General features: G+C 39.6%; 1 protein-coding gene across 1 annotated transcript in view; it reads left to right on the top strand.

Moving 5' to 3' along the window:
- Positions 1-18,417, top strand: part of LOC123019048 (nardilysin-like) — a 39,359-nt gene extending 20,942 nt beyond the window's left edge. The window contains exons 18-31 of the mRNA XM_044421487.1: positions 477-596; positions 3,354-3,405; positions 4,432-4,582; positions 5,489-5,616; positions 6,819-6,981; positions 7,188-7,219; positions 9,064-9,202; positions 10,745-10,792; positions 11,150-11,202; positions 12,358-12,441; positions 14,375-14,465; positions 15,117-15,233; positions 17,198-17,287; positions 18,210-18,417. Of these exons, the coding sequence (XP_044277422.1) occupies positions 477-596; positions 3,354-3,405; positions 4,432-4,582; positions 5,489-5,616; positions 6,819-6,981; positions 7,188-7,219; positions 9,064-9,202; positions 10,745-10,792; positions 11,150-11,202; positions 12,358-12,441; positions 14,375-14,465; positions 15,117-15,233; positions 17,198-17,287; positions 18,210-18,401 (1,460 nt within the window). The 3' untranslated portion in view covers positions 18,402-18,417. The remainder of the gene's footprint in view (positions 1-476; positions 597-3,353; positions 3,406-4,431; positions 4,583-5,488; positions 5,617-6,818; positions 6,982-7,187; positions 7,220-9,063; positions 9,203-10,744; positions 10,793-11,149; positions 11,203-12,357; positions 12,442-14,374; positions 14,466-15,116; positions 15,234-17,197; positions 17,288-18,209) is intronic.
- The last annotated feature ends 779 nt before the right edge of the window (positions 18,418-19,196 follow it).

The raw sequence follows: 19,196 nt of genomic DNA, 5'->3' as shown, positions 1-19,196 counted from the left end.
GCCTTTCCAGGGAGTCTAGCCTGACCCACCTTGCTGCATCCACTGTGAGGCAAAAATATTTCTGTTCAAGTAGAATGATGGCTAGTCAACTGGTCTGTTGGGTTTGCTTTTATTCTGTTGTTTTGGAGTGTTTTATATGTATTTTAGTGCATTAATGTTCTTATTTTAACATAGGGTTTTTTTAAAATGTTTATATAGCTATTAGCCAAGTTGAGTGCCAGTATACTGTAGACTTCCTGGCTAATTGTACCAAAACCATACTAAATAAATAAATAAAGGGCCATTTTCTTGATGAAAAGGTGATATATTAATCAAATAAAGAAATAAATGGGGCAGAGGTTTCCGAATTTATAGATCCTCAAAGATTCAAGATGTTGTCTCAAGCTCCTGTACATATTAAAGCTTTTACATCTAAGTGTGTGTATAAGCATGACATTCTTCTTTAAATAAGCTTCATATTTTATCTTCTATATCAGCCACAGACTTCACTGTGAAGAATTCAAGTGGGAAAACCAAAGAATATCCAACCAAAATCTTGAATACCAGTCATGGCTGCCTATGGTATAAAGAAGATAATAAATTTGGTGTCCCTAAAGGTAAATATCATGAGATGGGATATTAAAAATGTGTGCAAGGCATGTTTAGAAGTATGGAAGAGAGCCTATTAAGAAGTTACTGGGAGGCTTCAAAGGTACTTGATTTAATATTAAAAACAATCAGCACCTTGGAGAGTTCTTAATCATTTAAAAGCCCTTCCCAAATGGGTAGCCTTTGGGGAGACTGGCAGAAAGACTTTCCAAATGCATGCCAGGGGTGTAGTGGAAGCTAGATTTACAGGAAACTGGCTTCCCACTCAGACTTCCCTGTGAGCTTAGCTGTAGTCCCCACTATCCATGGTTTCCTCTCATGACGCAAAGCAATAGGCAATTAAGACTCCCCAAAAGATATGCTCCTGGCGATGAAAGCAGCCACCAACAGGCTTGCTAATGTGGATCATCAGCTGATTTCCCTTGAGGGCCTGGCTTTGTGGACTGTTATCATGTCCACAACATGGGCATGTTCATCACTTCAAACTGTAAAGCACTCATCAAACTGAATTGTTTCTCTACAAGAAAATAGGAGAAATGCAGAGATGGAGAAAGTGTGCTTGGGGTGTGTCTACAGAATCAGATCCTTTCAGCAAAGGTGACTGATCTTGTCAGTTAGAACCCACAGCCTACTTTTAACCAGCAAGGCCACACGTTTAGCTATTTAACAGATGTGGAGGTGCAATTTAAACAAGAGGGATGGCATGGGGAGGGGACAGTAATTGCTCACCCTCTTCCAAGTAAGTGTTCTCCAAGTCTGCTAAAAAGGCTGGGATCTCACCCCCCACCACCTACTTACCAACACTTTTAAATATACACATTCAAATGGTGCACCTTTACTGTGATGTGAAACCTCTTTTCCTCACCAAGACCTCATGGCCCCCTGATTGGCACAGGGAAGAGCTGACTGTGAGGTGCACCAATTAATGTGTTCCTCAGCTGTTCTGAGGCCCAATCACCTGGGCAGAGGGGAGGGACAAAGGGATCTCTTTGAGTCTCTTCATTCCCACACACCAGGATGGGAAGAAGTGTGTGCTTGTGCGTGCATGCATTCAAACCCTTGTGTGTCTGTGCAGGTACCTGTGGGGTGTGGAGCGGGACAGAAGGCTGTGCAGAAAACTTCATTTTTGTGTTTGAGTGCAGGGGAGCAAGTAACGTGTGTGTGTGTGAGAGAGAAAGGTGTTGTGTGGGTGTGTTGATGCATGGGTGTATGCAAGTGAGGGTGAGAGAATGGGGCAGTGGAGATACTCAGTCTGACTGTGCCCACCTCCAGTCCACAACCCATCCGCCAGCATCTTTGCCACCTGTCAGGCACCCCACACAGCTCCTGACCTATTGCTGCAGTGGACCTCGAGACCAAAGGTGTGCCAACCCAGCTTTGTCAGGGAACTGCATACACTAGGGAAGGGTACCCCTAGAGCACTCAATCTGCTTGGGTGCATTACTTGTATAAAATGCAGCTGCACATTTTTTCAAGTTGCAGTCTCCTCTACGCAAATTTTTATTTATTTATTTATTTATTAATACATTTCTGAGCTGCCCCCATCGCAACAAAGCCTCGGGGCGGCTCACAAAAAAATACACACACAAAAAAAACAAAAACAAAAAATTTAAAACCCCCGGTGCATTCTCGGCTAATTTAAAATCCTAAATACAATAATTTAACAATTAAAATAAGTTTTAAATAAAAAGGTCTTAGCCTGGCGCTGAAAAACAAATAATGATGGCGCCAGGCAGACCTCTCTGGGGAGTGCATTCCATAGATGGGGCGCCACCGTAGAGAAAGCCCTCCTCCGGGTACTCATCCTCCAAATACCATTCACAGAGGGTTCCCGGAGAAGGGCATCTGTTGCTGATCTCAAGGGGCGGGAGGACATATATAAAAATTTGCCATCTTTAAGTGCAAATTGCAGCCTGTTTTAATAGTAGAAGATCACATGCTGGCTTATTTCACATTTGAGTGAGCTGGTGTTAGCTCTGGGTAGACAAGTCAGAAACTAGAGGGCTAAGCCAAGCTAATCCACTGCATTTTTCATGTGGGAGTACACACACACACACACAGAGAGAGAGAGAGAGAGAGAGAGAGAGAGAGAGAGAGAGAGCGAGCGCAGATTCCTCTCCTATTTGGAACCATAATATATAAAGATAGTCTCCTCTTATCTGTATGCTTGGACCCTTTGCTCATCTTTGGAGGCCTTCCTCTGAGTATCTCCAACAAAGGACAGTGGGTGGCTACAAAGCGAGGGCCTTCTCAAGGCATCCTATTTATGGAAAGCCTTAGGTTCACCAGCCAACTAAATTGTTGTTATTTTGGCACAAGACTAAGACCTATTTTTAACCTGACATTTAAATTTTTTTAATGGCTGCTATTCCTATGCTGTTTGTTGTTCATATTGCATTTTATTCTTGATTTGTGTTTCATAAGTTTAACTTTGGATATTGCAGTTTAGATTTTTAACTGTTTGAAATCCTCCCAGGAACATCTGCTATGGGGAAGATTAACATTTTTAAATTAGCCGAGAATGCACGGGGGGCGGGGGGGATGGTTTTTTTTTTTTTTTTTGTATTTTTTGTGAGCCGCCCCGAGGCTTTGTTGTGATGGGGGTGGCATAGAAATGTTTTAAATAAATAAAATAAATAAATATATATATATAGTTAATATAGATACAATTTAAGTGACTATTAAAAGGATAACAGCCAGGTGGTGAGGGATGCGATTTTGATTCCTTTTGCATTCCTCCACTCCTTTTCCTTTTCTTTTCCCAGCGTTTATCTGTTTCTATCTGGTGTCTCCATTGATACAAAAGTCTGCACTGAAGTAAGTCATGTTTTTTTCCACTCTTTTGGCATGCTTTAAAATTTCTACAGATGGCAATGATGATGATGCTTTGCAAATGTTAATTACACATTTTATGTATTTTAGAGATGAAAAGTGGTTGATTTTCACCTTTGGAACATGACAGGATTAGTCCTGTCGCTTGTTATAATGTCAGGCTTCAAAAAATTTTGTGGTTTTCACACTAGAGAAATAATCTAGAACTGAGAAAACCTCGAAGGGTTTCAGATCCTGTCCTCCCATGCAGAAGTTTGATTGCTTTACAGTCTAATTCACCTCTGCACATGGGAAGAGTCTCACAGTACATGGGAAACATGAAACTCTGAAAGTATCTTTTTTAAGTGCAGCATTTTTAAAGTGTACCACAGCATTGCACCAAGCTCATCTTTTATGTCTTTCCTTCTTCAGGTGTAGAGAACTTCATGCCTGTGGACTAAATCCAGCCCTCTAGAGTTCCCCAAGATGGTCATTCTCTTTCCCCTTCCCTTATCCTTTTCCTGACCAGCAAGTATTCACTGGTTTACTGGTCTTTGTGCGGTTCTCCCCCCCCACCCCCGCCCCCACACACACATTATAAATGGCTGAAATGTGTCCTCTCACACTTATAAACAGTAGGAGGACCTCTAGGCTGCAACAGGACAGCCATGTGCTGGACTGGAACCTGGGTCTGGGCTCTACTCTGCATTCAGCCATCAAGCTCATGGGGCTAGTCACTCATTTTCAGCTTACCCTATCTCACAGGCTATTGTTATGAGGTAAAAATGGAGTGGAAAATGAGCTGGAAGGCACCTTGGGATCCTCAGAAAAGGGGAATTATGAATATAAATTAGCAATTGTCATAATAATATGCATGCCCCACCCCTTTTGCCTTTGGCCCCTGAGAACTCCTCTGAAGAATGGAAGAACTTCTCTTTCTGGCTGAAAGAATTTCTTCAGCTCTCCTCTAGGTCATTGCAACTCTGTTGCCTCAGTTGTGTTACACTGCCTGCCATCTTTCTCTCCTTGCAGTATGGTGCTCTTTGATACTTTTGTAAGCATCCTCAGCCACAGCTTGGCTGAACCAGCATATGAAGCAGATGTTGCTCAGATGGAATACAAAGTCATCGCTAAAGATCACGGCCTGACCATTCGTGTGAAAGGTTTTAACCATAAACTGCCTGTAAGTCACCCATTTGTCTTAACAAATTAATCCTGTGTGCATAACCTCAACCCTAGGAACAATTGTTACCTGGGCCCGTACCCCTGAAAACTCTACTAATTAGTCAAATCCAGAAACTCACTCTTTTTTGCCAAAATGGACCAAGAGCATTGGGTGATACTGCTTGAGCGCTAATGGAAGATTTTCAAGTAAATGTTAAAATTGTTTGCATTTCCCCCTTTTACTTAAAGTGTTTCTGTATTTATTTTCATCCATTTGTTTTTTGGATGAATATAATACCCAGCTAAAAATTGCCCACAGAGCAATTTATCAGTTAGCTTTACCAGTAATGGCTTCCACTCCCTTGAGTTTCTGACATGTACAAGCCATAGGCTTTGTGAGTTGGAAGGGATCTTGGATGCCCTCTAGTCTATCCCAGTCATTAGTGCAGAATAGTGCAACTACAGCATCCTTGACATGTGGCCTTCAAGCTTCTGCTTGAAATGTCTCCAGAGAAAAGAAAGCCCACTCATTTTCAAGGCAGTCTGTTCCAGGGTTGAAAAGCTTTTATGATTAAGAAATCTCCTTTCATGTTCAGCCAGAATCTGCTTCCCAAAAATTCCATCAGTACATCTAGTTCAGTTCTCTGGAACAAGACAAAGTAAGTCTGCCCTGCTTTCTACATGGCAGCCTTTCAGATATTTGAAGGCAGATCTTATGTCCGTCCTTAATCTTCTTTTCTCCAGGATTTCAGTCACATAGGATTCCTAGACCTTTCACTATCCTGTATACAGTGTATTGCCTGTACTTCAGGAGCTTATATTTGTATATAGTGGCCTGTGAAATGTGAGACAAGATGCATGAAGAGGTTATGTTAGTCTTCTTTAAGCCAAAAAAGGCCTTATCAAAATTTCCTTTTCTTTCCAGTTGCTCTTTGAACTGATCATTGATCACTTGTCTGACCTCAGCTTCACACCTTCCACATTCCAGATGATAATTGAGCAGCTTAAAAAGACATACTTCAACTATCTCATCAAAACAGATACCCTGGCAAAGTAAGTGCCCTTAGGGGAACCCTATGGGAAGTCCTACAATGTTAGGACTCGGTTGTATAAATGAAATCAATAATACATTGACTTCACTAAAGAAACTTCCATGTAGACATCAGTTTCAAATCACCCCAACATGAGAGTGCTTTGAGAATGATTCCATCCTGGAAAAAGTCAAAACAGCTATATATCATGGAAGAATGTTCAGGGTATTCTGGAATGACTACTCATATCAGTATTTTTCCTGCCAAAATGATGCACAAAATCAGCCTACAGCAAACTTGATTGTCCTGCACTTAGCCTACATGTGGGTCTATAACAGCAACTACAGAGAAGAGAGTACTATTTTTGCACATTTTGCATACCAGTGAGAATGTCATGTATGCATATATAATACATGAGGGCTTCATGACTTTCATATGAATGTGTGCACAAATTCCATTGAAAAGCAGTTCATTCAGATGGATGATATGGACATTCTACATACAGAGTAGACTCTTACACACATGCAAGTAATCCTGTGATGTTGTAGCTATAGGTAGGCTGTACATCAAGAGATGAGTCAGCCTGTAAGTAAAACCATTTAAAAGAAAGCCGATAAAAATGATATGCCTTTTCTGCTAGATGACTGGATACAGTAGTAAATTTCAGACCCCATCTAGAAGTGTATATGGTTTTTCTCCACCACTTCTACAACTGTCTAGAATTGCAACCCCTTATCATTCCCTTGGGTGGTTGAGCACCAATCAGTTTGGAAGAGAAATGGGGCCAAAAAATGAGTGGTTTGTAAATATTTCACAGAAACTCTACATATGCAGAAGCATAAAGCTGCTACATGAAAAGGTACTTAATTGTATTTTAAACTAGGAAAACTGCTTGCCAGGAACCCGTGAGCTTATAGAAGTCTGGAGGCAGTTGAACTCTCATAAAAGACAAAAAAGAAAACAGAAGTTGGGCAAATTGTATAACAGAGGGATCCTATGGTCCCTGCAAGGTTGTTCCAGAGAAGCTGTAGACACAGCTTGAGGGAAAATCCAAGAAGGTATTTCCTCTCACCTGACATAAAAAGCACACACCAGTGATCTCAGAAAAGGTTTAAGGAAAGAGAAAAGGGGTGTGGGCTGTAGGCAGGGACGGGAAGGCACAAGGGCATAGACCCTTTTGAATGACCACATACTTACTGATAACCCATTTCTCTGGATTTGCAGAGATCTACGTCTCTCAATACTGGAGCATGGCAGGTGGTCTTTAATAGAAAAATATCAGATTTTGACTAATGGCATTTCCATAGAATCCCTGTATGAATTTGTGAAAGCTTTCAAATCAAATCTGTGGGTAGAGGGACTCGTCCAAGGAAACTTTACAAGTCTTGTGAGTACAAAGCTCAGTTCCTGAAATATGAATTTTACCTTTCTTGAAAGTAAACAAAAATAGAGGTTGAACTATTTCATTTTGTTTCTATCAATATTCCTTGTTGATGCATTTCTATTTATGCGTGTATGTCTACATGTGTATATCAAAAGTAATCCCTTTCCTTTAAATAAAAAAACTGATACCATTCACAATTTGTCTCCTAGGAATCAAAGGAATTTTTGAATTATGTTTCCAAGTGAGTAACTTAGTTTGATTTTCAACTATTAGATAAAATCCATGGGGTTCTGTATGGGAACCATGGTATGTCGGCTCTGTTCTTTTTTTTTTTTTAATATCGTTCTTTGGATTGTCATTATTGTACAAAATGATATCTGCTCAGTATTTGCTTTTTATTGACCCATTTCCTTGTTGAGCCATCTAGTTTTTAAATAAGATAAAGCATATTGTTAGGGTTCACTACTAACATTTAACCATGACTGAGCACAAGGGTAGATAAACTGGGGACTCTTCAGTGTTTTAAACTGTAACTCCAATAAGCTACAGCCAGCATGGCCAATAGCCAAGGGTTATGGGAGTCATAGTCTAAAACCTCTGATGGCTCCAGGCTGCCCACATTCTGGTTTAGTGTTATAAAGACACATTGAAGCAAGCCATGTGCTCACATGTTTCCCTCCCTCACACAGTTGTAAGGAGGGAAGGGGAACACTGCACTTCTACTTTCAAAACTATAGTCTGAAGTTATCTTAGCGACAATATTTCAGGTTTGTAGTTAATCAAAAATGGAAGTAGACGTTTTCAAACCCCTGTTTTCAGCCGTAGGAGGGAAGACCATGCAATTCCAAGGCTCACCTGGGTGCATTCTTACTCCCAGTTATGTTTCTTCCTACATTAGAAATAAATCTGTTATTTTAAACATTGTTCTTACTGTTAATCATCACCAGACTTTTTAATAAATGTATTAGAAGTTTTTTGAATTATATAGTTTAAGAATTCCTCAACTATCTCATCTTTTTTATTTTATTTTATACAGCTCTAACTTTTCTTCCATTAAAATATTGTGCTCTAAAGTTATATTGATTTCTAAGTCATTAACTTTTTAAAACTTCCCAAACTATGAATACTACCAGCTGTTATTTCATTCATTCATTCAAACGTTAATCTTTCAGAAATTCCTGTCTTATTTACATAGCAGGCCACGCATTGCTTCCCTTTGTGAAATACAAGTTCAAATGAACACACACACACACACACACACACACACACACACACACACACACAAACACACACACACACAAGTAGCTGCATGGCAAAGCTTGTATTTTCAATTTGGTTGCCCTACTTTGAGAGTCAATGGAGGTTGAAAGGGCTTAACTTTGGTTGAATCATGCATATTAGTTAGTTTTGTAGAATTAAACATAGTGGGTATGATCCAGCCAAAGTTAAACACTTTGAAGGTTTAAATTTTTCAGTCGTAGTTGAGCATATGTTTAACTCTCCCACTTGACTGGCACTTAAAGCTTGAGTTTGATTGTACTCAATATTTTTCCAGGTAAGAGCTGCAGACCACATGGTTTGCATGGAAATGTTTCCAGGTTCAATTAGTGATGCCAAAGAAATCCCCAGTAGATTCAAATGAGTTTGGATTTCTATGGCTCCAACCTGGGGATTCTCCAGTAAACCAACTTTTTTCCAAATTTACAGAATTTCCAAATGTTCTAGATTTGCAAACTGGCTTTTTAATTCCTGGAATTGTGTACAAATTCAGTTGCACAAAAATACAAAAGTTGCTGGAAACTATATTAGATTTTATGCAATTAAAACTTTCATGCACATGCTTTTCTTGAAAAAGACAGCAAAAGACAGACATATATATTATCCATATTTACCCTCCATCAGCAGGTCTGATCTCATGAATGAACTAGCATTGCTAGTTATATCTAAAGCTAAATATGGCTATTTCAGATATATTCAGTTATCTCTGAAAAATGTCTTTTTAGAAAGACAATAGCTGTTTAGTCACTTTGCTCCCCTGCTTCTCTCTCTCTCTCTCTCTCTCTCTCTCTCTCGCTCTTTCTTCAGAAAACTGGACTTCAGTCCTCTAATACATCCATGTCCTATTCAGTTCCGGGTGACAGAACTTCCAAATACTCACATCCTGTGCAAAGTGAAATCCCTTCACAAAGGTGATCCAAACTCTGAAGTCACCGTCTACCACCAGGTATTAGAGATTTCAAATGAATGCTGTTGTGATCTGTGGGTGCTTAAACCACCTAATTTTCCTGCCCCTTCCTTATTGCTTTAAATAAGCCATGGCCTCAAAGCATCATTAACCCAGCTGCAAAACACCATGACTGAATGCTCAAGTTTCTGTTTTCTATGGGAACATTCAGGGCCTAGCCACTCTCTTCTTGCTATTCCAATTTTCCAACTGCCTCTTACTGGTGTAGGATTAGTGAGACATTTCCTTTTAGCCCATCTTATTCTTCAGTCCATGAGCATTTCCTGAGTAGAAGTGGGGTATATAAAGGCCTGGGATGCAGGTGGTGCAGTGGTTTAAACTGCTGTGCTGCTGGGCTGGTTGATCGAAAGGTCGCCGGTTCGAATCTGCACAATGGGATGAGTTCTATTGCTCTGTCCCAGCTCCCGCCAACCTTGCAGTTCGAAAGCATGCAAATGCAAGTAGATAAAAGGGTACCACTTCGGTGGGAAGGTAACAGCATTCCGTGCACCTCAGTGTTTAATCATGCTGGCTACATGACTATGGAAACTGCCTGTGGACAAACGCTGGCTCCCTAGGCTAGGAAACGGAGATGAGCACCACCCCCTAGAGTCAGACATGACTGGACTTAACATCAAGGGAAACCTTTACCTTATATAAGGGCCTGGAAAAATAAAGTTGGTTATCTAAGTTAATCCTTTTACAGCAGTGTAAGTTAAAGATAGTCCAACTGAACACTTGAAAAAGAAAAATTTTTGAGGACCTAGAAAGTATTTCTCCTCTGCTTTCCCAAGACAAAACCCCCCACATAACTCAGGGAATGGGGATTGGCACTGGGTACTGCCACCTATGCACAGAGAAGCTGTGCTTCCTTCTGGTTACTTGGTACAATCTCCCTCTTCTTTTTCCAGAATAATGAATGCCTTGCCTTGCCTTGCCTTGCTGGTTGTGGGAACAGGTTGCTGGGGAGTTTTTTTAAGAGAGTGAAGAGGGTTGAAGTATGGGTGCTCTTACCATAACAGGCAATGCCTATCCTAGCTCTTAGCTCAGCAGGGGTCCTTGCAATGTCAAATTCTCAGCCCACACCAAGTATCCATGCTGAGTGCATTGCATCATGATGGGGAATCATGCCATAGGAGGTCTATCAAGACCACCCCGAGAAAGTAATTTCCAAGCTGTTCCCATTCAGAAAGGCTGGGATGCATCTCCTAATGCGTAGTTCTGGTCAGAAGAGTCTGAAGCCAAATTATGCTGGTATTCTTGGTATGTTGGCTCTGCTCCTTTTGCATTTGGCACCATCCACCACTGACTCGCGGCCCCTGAAACCTTTCCTGCAATCTGTTCAAAATCACTTTCTCAGTTGTTGAGCTGAAAGAGGCTTCCTACCCATGCTCTAAAAGCATAAAGCCCAAAAACTCTGCTGTTCTGCACTTCCTCCACTCCTTTAATTCATCTCTACAGTAACTCTAACACTTGGCTAGAATTTTCAGACTCAAAGAGAAATTATTACCTTGTTACAGACTCAATTTTATTTAATTTTAGACTGGTGCTAAGACTTTAAGAGACTATTCACTCACAGAACTGCTCGTGGTAAGTTTAAGAACTGGGGCCTGGATTTGCTGTTTTTGTCTTTCCTTTCTCCCCATCCCCATCTCTTTTTCCTTTTCTGTCTTGTCTTTTAGATTGTAAATCCAAGGGTAGGGACTGTCTTTTTTATTTATCTGTTGTCTGCTGTATGAGCCGTTTCAGCTAAAGGATAAAACATGCCACTAATAATAAGCAATAATGTATATAAACATATTTTTTAGATTTGGTAACTGAGCCATAAATTTGCAGTCTTCAGCATTTGATAATTGTTTTAAAGAAAAGAAGAGCTGTGTGTTCAGATTATTTTTCCTTTGAAAGTATGTTGTTTGGATAAGTTTTAATGTTTATGCTAAATTTCAGATGCACATGGAGGAGCCATGCTTTGACTTCCTGAGAACGAAGAATACGCTGGGGTAAGTTTGCCACCTTTAGAAATCCTTGTTGTAAATGTCTGTGTATATGCAAGTATCCCTCTGTACCATCTTTCTCTGAAAAACACCTGTTATTTAATAATTAACTGACTTAAATACTGAGAAGTGTTAAGTCAGTCATTGCTAACTTCTGTATTCTTGGAGGCACCTATTTTATCCAGACAACCACTGGTGGTGCAAATAGAAACATAAAAACAGAGCCAGAAGGGGCCTCCCGGGCCCCTTCTAGTCTGACCCCTGGCTTCAGACAGCTCTGCTAAATAAGCATATAAATAAGTAAAAATAAAGAATTCAGTGATTATCAGCTTTTATAATTCCCTGTCTTGCATGGGAAACCAGAATTGCACATCCCAGTATAATTCTGCTTCTAAACAAGGTATATGCTTCCCATGTGCCATATATTAATCTCTCATTCTTCCGCCATACCCCAAGTTTCTTCCTTTCTTTTTATTTTTATATTCGGCCATGGATGAGCAAACAATCCATGTTCAAGAATGTAAGAGTCCTCCAAATATAAGCTTGCTGTGTTTGTGGTATTCAATCTCTGTTGTCATTTGTGATTGCTGCTTACTCTACACAAATGGCAAATCAAGCAGCCATTGAATATGATATTTATGAAATTTTTCCCTGTTCAATTTGCACAAGTTTCCTAGATTTTGTAAATGTACGCAAATTTTCTTCATTTCGTTATATGAAGGGAACTGTGGCACATTATTAAATTTGTGCAAATTCCAGAAACTTGCATAAATGAAGGAAATTTGCACAAATCAAATGCAAGCAATTTGGAATTTGAAAACATTTGTGATTGAATTCTAAGTCTTGAACAGGGCATTTTTGGCCAATGGAACCTCCTTACCCATCGGATTTTGCCAGTCCCTATGGTAGATGGAGTTGCCCTGGTTGTTTCTTCTTCCTCCTTTTTAGGCAGATGGTCCAGCTGCAATGGCAATAATGAAATCACCACTTGAAAGCAGTAGTTTCAACAATTCACCCAGTACTGCTTCCATAATAAACCTTAAGTGACCATGTGAAAGAATGGGCTTCTTGGGTTGCTCCTATATGCTAGTGAGAATATGTTAATGTTCAGAATAGAATGACTTGTGCTTTTGAAATGCAATTTTTCTCCTTTGCTTTAAGCTACCATGTCTATCCTGCCACAAGAAACACATCTGGGATCCTAGGCTTCTCTGTTACCGTAACAACACAGGCAACCAAATATAAGTACATTTCCTCTTTCTTTTTCCTGAGAGAAATTAAAGTTAATATTATTGTTTCCATCTTCAGGCTCTGTGAATTCTTGGGCTCTTCATAGCTAAGACCTGCAGATTTTTTACAAAAAAAGTGTGACATGCTTGAAACATTTAATGCAGTCAATTTCTTACCATTCTCAAACTGGTAATGTTTCTCTCTTCTAAAGGGTTTTAGAAGCTTAGCATACAATCCTATACCCACTTACCTAGGACTAAACTTGACTAAATTCAATATTACTTACTCCCAAGTATAAAGTATTTATTTGCATAAGCTGGGCTACATGACCTGTAAGAGATGTTTGTGTTCATACTTGAACCCTACCTCCAAAAGACGTAATTCACATGTTGGAGACCCATCTTATAACCTAATATTCAAATCACAAGAGCATATTATAAATCTCTATATGGCTTTGCTACAACTTGAATTGACAAAAGGCCTAATATTCCTCATGCATCAAAACATCAAAACCCTGGATAATATATCTCTTTGGTTGATTGCCTGTTCTTGTTATTCAGCATCCTTACAAAAAATTCAGTTTAAATGTTCGAGCATTTGTAGCTGTCATTCTCAGAAATTAAAACAGCTTCCTCTTCTATGTATGGTAAACAGGCTTTTCAGGATTCAAAACCTTAATTGAGCAGTCTGCCATAATTAATCAATTAACTGAACCAAGGTTTTTTGTGGACTTCTTGCCTGTGAAATGCTGGTAATTTAAAGAGCCTGCACATCTTTGTATGCAGGTGGTATCTTTTAAGATTAATCTTAGAGCATTAAGATTAATGAGCTCTCAATTGTTTATTTGGGAAAAAAGGTTGTCTCAATTAACCAGTATAAAATATTATCTTACTGGGCATTCTGCATAAACGCCATTGTTACTTAGCATCGCTTGGATCCAGATTTGGTCACGTTTGAAGCAGGCCTATTGAAATCCTTGGAATTAAGTAAATAAGACTAAGTCAAGTCTCACTGATCTCAGTGGGTCTGCTCTAAGCTTGACTTACTGTAAGTCTGAATCCAGTAATGTATACATACAGTATATGAAGCCTCCCAGATTCAGGGCCCTTAAGCCTAGGAGCTGCTTGATAAGCCAAATGTTTTGCAACATGTGCCAGCTAAGGCAGCTCTGATTTTTCACAGGTTCCTTGCTTTCTGTTAGGGGGGCTTGAGGAATTCATCCCTTGAGAATTCTGTCAGACTAATATGCAGATAAACCAGATTTTACAGTTTTCCAAATGTTGCAGTGCACTTAACAGCGGTTTAAATGCACCAAGGGAATACCAATGTAATGCGTATTTAAGGATTTTGTGGGAAATGGGGGAATCATTTTATTGCCATGTTTTATTATAGAAATATCAACAATAGACATTACATGTTCTATTGTTTTCTTAATTGTTTTCTTAATTTTTATTATCTTTCATGACATTTATGTATGAGAGCCAGTGTGGTGTAGTGGTTAAGAGCATGGGACTGGGACTCAGGCGATCTGGGTTCTAGTCCCTGCTCGGCCATGGAGCCAACTGGGTGACTTCGGGCCAGTCACAGACTCTCGGCCCAACCTACCTCACAGGGTTGTTGTTGTGGGGATAAGATGGAGGAGGAGAATGATGTAAGCTGCCTGGAGCCCTTTGTAGGAAAAAAGCAGGCTATACATCGATAAATAAATAAATATTCTGCCTTTTTTCATGATCATTTGGCTATTGTGTGGCATATACACCAGTTGGATTTGAACACAGAAAGAAAAGGGTCATTATCTGTTTATATCCCTAAAATTATACATGACATATGAGTTTCTGTTATTTTGAGGATGACTTGTTAGTCACCTTCAAGACAGCCAAAAGGAAGCTTACCAAGTTTTTAAATTAATAAATATTGAACTTCTTATTGATATTCTTAATTTTTTTAGCACTGAATTTGTTGATAAAAAAATAGAAGAATTCTTTTTGTACTTTGAGAATAAACTCCGGAATTTGTCTGAAGAAGAATTCACTGCTCAGGTAGGATTTATATCTAATTTACTTGGTTGATTTTGACTATATCATATATCTGGGAATCTATGTGTTTGTCACCTAAATGAATGTGTAGCTCTATGGGTCAAGCTATGCTCTTTAGGAGCACAGCAATTTACCATGTGCTATAGAAGCTAATATTGTCTAACGTTGACTGGAAGTGGCGCTCCGGTTTGTAGCCAGGGATCTTTCCTGGACCTGCTTATAAGACATCCAGAGACGAAAGTGAGTGGATGGGCTAGAAATATCCCAAACAAACAAACAAACAAACAAATATCCAACCGGACGTTCTGCATGGAAAGCATGGGCTCTACTCCTTTTCCAAAGAATAATGAATCCATTATTCCCTGCCCAATGGCTCTTTTGTCTTTGTGACAAGTCAGATTGTAGTAGTTGGGCAAGTTTATGTGGAATCAGGTGGTCCTCAAGTCTGATTCCAGGGTGCCATTGCAGAAGCAGAAATAAACCTTGATGGTTTCAATTTAGTCTGAAAAATCAGCTTCACAAAAATGTTAGAAGCAACAAGCATTGAAAGGTTATAGTTTAGTCTGAAACACCAGTTTTAGAAGCACAGTTTTGTCGCATTCTGATAAACACAGAGGTTCCTATGACAGCAATGAAGAACAGCATGTTTTTCAGGTCTCAGCTCTAATAAAGCTTAAGCAAACGAATGACTCCCATCTTGGTGAAGAGGTGGAGAGGAACTGGAATGAAGTGATAACTCAGCAATATTTGTTTGACAGACTTGCCCGAGAGGTAGTGAATTTAAAATACAATTTATTTTGTTCTCCTGATCAGTTTGCTACCTTCTATTTGCAACACACACACACACACACACACACACACACTTTTCATGATTGAACCTTAGTCATTAATTGGCTTTGGGTCTGGTCCATAAATGAGCTAAAATGGAAAATGGGGATTGAAGCCATTTGGGTCTATTGCCACCATGGGGCTGAGATTTCAATGTCAGTGATTTGCTACATGAGGAGGTCAGAGTAAAATGGAAAGAGATCTTAGTTTCCCAAATCATACTCTTAATAAATGAAAATGAACAGCTTGTTCTCCATGCAAATATTATCTCAGTATAGGTCACGTATGAGGCAGCTGCAAGTGAATATGCTTCTTAGAGGAAAAATCTCAGTGTCAGGTTTTTCACTTGCATGAGGTCTGTGAGAATAAATGTCTAGTCTTCCTCTTTTATCCTACTTTAGATATTGTTAGATATCAAAGATGCAGTGAGAAGACCATATCAGTCAATCAGATTTTTGTGGGTGTTAGCTATTAACAGATTTTACCTTATGGCGGAATACATACCTGCAGGAATGGTTTCCCCAGGAAATTCAGGAAGAAGAATCCTTGTAATAGGAATATTTTAGATATAGCATATCCTTATATATTTGAAGACTTGTTAAGACATCTAGACTAATTGTTTCACTTGGAAGTATTCCCAAGTAAGCATGCATCATATTACAACCTAATGCATATGATGATGTATAAGGTGATTCTAGGGAAATGATTCACGTTCAGCAAAGATATATCAGAAAACATTTTTTCTGAGAACCTGTCCCAGATTTTCCTTTTTCTCACACTCCTAGGCAAGAGCCTCCTTTCAGCACTTTTTCTGAATATTCTCCAGCATTGCTGTGGTTGCTGTTTGGCAACCACCTTTTCTGCTCCACTGCCTTGAAATGACACTAGGTCTGCAGATTTATGGAGATGCAAAATGGTAGCCAGGCTACCAAAAAAATTATTGTTACTGTTGCTATCAACCCTTGGAAGAATGGAGAAAAAAGTTGTGGATGCCACTGCTAATGGTGAGCCACATTCTCGAGAAACTTGAGGAACCTCTCTGTCCCTGGAAACGTTCACTGAGATGTTCCCCACAATGTATCTCCCTAAGAATCAGGTGGAGCCTTTAGGGCATTTGCGAACAGAAGAAACAACACAGAAGTATTGGATGGATATTGGACAGAAAGCCCAGTCCACACACATATTAAAGGCAACAGTAGCTTACAAAGTGGGAGAATGAGGACTAGGGTTGATTGAGCTGGCTGAACTTACCTGATCTAAACGTATATCCTAGAACTGAATGCAGACCCAAACACAATTTATGGTGAGAAGCTGGGACACTTTCATGCTTGTGATACATTTCGTGAAACAAAACAAGAAACACACCCATGGCATTTGGTGCACATTTCTAAAATGTACACAGCACACTTTAGCCAATGCAAAAATGCATAGATTTGAAAATGTAGGCAAAATTGATAAGTACACACAAAAATGTATACAAAGCTATGTTTGGCAGGGTGGTAAAGGAAGTATAGAGCTAGGATAAAACAAGCTTGAGGAAATGAGAAGCTTGTGGAATTCACATTGGACAGATCCATTTGTGAAAAAAGCATACCACTTTTCCTTCCTCAGTGCCCTCCCTGATGCTGTCTCTATGTTGAGGGCAAGTTTCTGGAACTGGAAGCAGTTTGTATCTATGTAGGCCATACAAAGGGGCATTATGTTATTAAGAATATGTTCATGTTCATTTCCCACAGAAAGGTTAATAGCATTTTGCTTCTTACTTTACTTTGAAAGCATACCTTTTGGAGGCTGGATATTTTTGGCTTTTATAGAGTGAATGGCCAAGAATAAAGATAGGTTGGTTTATCCCGTGAAGCTTGCAGAATAACTTTGGAGGAGTCTAACAAACTCTTTCTGGTTTGTAGATTGTAGCACTGAAGAGTCTAACTAAACACCATTTGCTTGACTGGTTCCTAGCATTCCGGGGCAAATACAGAAGAATTCTGAGCACTCATGTGAGTATACCTTAAATTCAAGTGTGTGCTTTCCTTCTGACATGGTATGAGTGCATGATTCATTCTGAGAAGACAAATAAGCATCCACTGAAACTCCTATTTATTTAATGATAAGGCCAGTAATTTTTATTTTTATGCAAGCTTGCCTAATTTCTTTCTTTGAACCAATAAACAAAGAAAAACTCAGTTATCCTTCAACATTTGCACTTTCCAAAGTTTACCATGAATTTTTCCAGACAAAAACGTATATAAAAATGTGTACATTAAGGAAAAGTGCACACAAAATTCATATCTCTGTGAAGATAGCATTAAAAGCATTAAGCAATTTGTTTCCAAAATTATCAGGCAAATGGCGCACAAAATACATTGTTATGAGAAACGCACACAACAAGGCATACAGATTTTCATGCAAACTTTTTTTAATTTCACAAAACTAAGATATACAGGTGTTAAATCAGTTATGTGTGCATTTTCTGGATTGTTATGTGCCTTTTGTGGGGTCATCTGGTCCCCCTCCCACTTTTCTGAACTTACATCCATATGAACATGTGCAAATTTGCACTTCACAAATGTGTAAAAAGGCATGGTTTGGAGTTTTGCGCTGGAGAGCCGTTCACCATTGTGAGCGAGAGGTGATGCAGCTATCTCTCTGTTGATCCATCCCTGTCAATTTGTTTTGAATCTGCAGTTTGTAAAATCAGTTTGGAGAAACCCATTTTTTTGAGGGGGGCTGTTTGTCTCCTCTGCAAATGTGTTTGGTCTGTTCCCTCAAGGATCATCTGTTGAGAGGAAGTTAGACAGAAAAGTCATAATTAAAGTAATGCAAAGAGAAGTGTTTTCAGGAAATCAGACTTGGTTTACATTTCTAGAATCTAGATCTGTATTGACCTCTTGGGTAACCACTTGACCTTTGAATTTTCAGGTGGTTGGATATGGTAAACAGGAAGGAGACTTAGAAGTTCCACAAACCTCCACTGCTCAGGATTCTTTGTTTGCTAAAATACCCGAATTAACATTTTTATCTTCTTCTGTGTTGAATTTCCCGACTATTATGGACATCCAGGCTTTCACCTCAACACTTAATATTCTTCCTTACCACAAGATACTAAAATAAACGTTCATCATCTTTACTCTTAGGCTTCTTTGCCTGTCATGTTTTTAAGATACTGTACCCAACTGCAAGCCCACAGAGCCAGGAGTCCACCTCAGGCAGGCCGTCAAGTTCTAGAGCAGGCAGGCAAAAACCTGGCAGCTCAAAGGGTCAACAGGCCAATAAAGTGGGAGGGTCATGATAAGGTTCTAGAAGTAGCAGAAACAGAAACATTGTAGTAATCAGCTGTCCCATCTCCCTGGGCACAGTCCTTTGCTCAGAACTCCCTGGTCTCCAAATCCCGGGGCTAGAAACTGGATTCAGCACATGGCAACCCAAATGCTGGGGGGAAACTTGTTTATTTAAAAGGATAACAAAATAGGGTGGTGGGTCTAAAAGCACCAAGACACACAAGGCACAAACACACACAGGAAAGGAACGGGGAAGGGGAGAGCAGCACAGACACTACTTAAAAACAACCCATGCTGCCCCTGAGTCCTCAGGCCGAATTGGCCACCCTGGACCCCAAAACAACAAAGCTCACCTAACCTAACACAGAATACAATACCCAGAGTAGTCTTCTTTTATACAAGATAGCACAGTGTTCTTTGGCAGAACCTCCAACTACAACTGGGCACCTCTCCTTGAAGAAGAACCCTGAGCTGTGTGAGTCCCTTTTTTTATTTCTCTTTGATCAATCAGGTGGCTCATGGGGTGACATCTCATGACATATTCCAGGTGAAAATTCTATGCCCTTATAGCCCCAGTTCTCCTACCTCATGGGAAGTGTGAATTCCCTTGTTCTTGGTTATAATTTAT

This window comes from Varanus komodoensis, unplaced genomic scaffold, assembly GCF_004798865.1.
Source record: "Varanus komodoensis strain SLA01 unplaced genomic scaffold, ASM479886v1 scaffold12, whole genome shotgun sequence".
Classification (NCBI taxonomy): domain Eukaryota; kingdom Metazoa; phylum Chordata; class Lepidosauria; order Squamata; family Varanidae; genus Varanus; species Varanus komodoensis.
The sequence above is the reverse complement of the archived record's forward strand: the minus strand, read 5'-3'. Positions and strand labels throughout refer to the sequence as shown.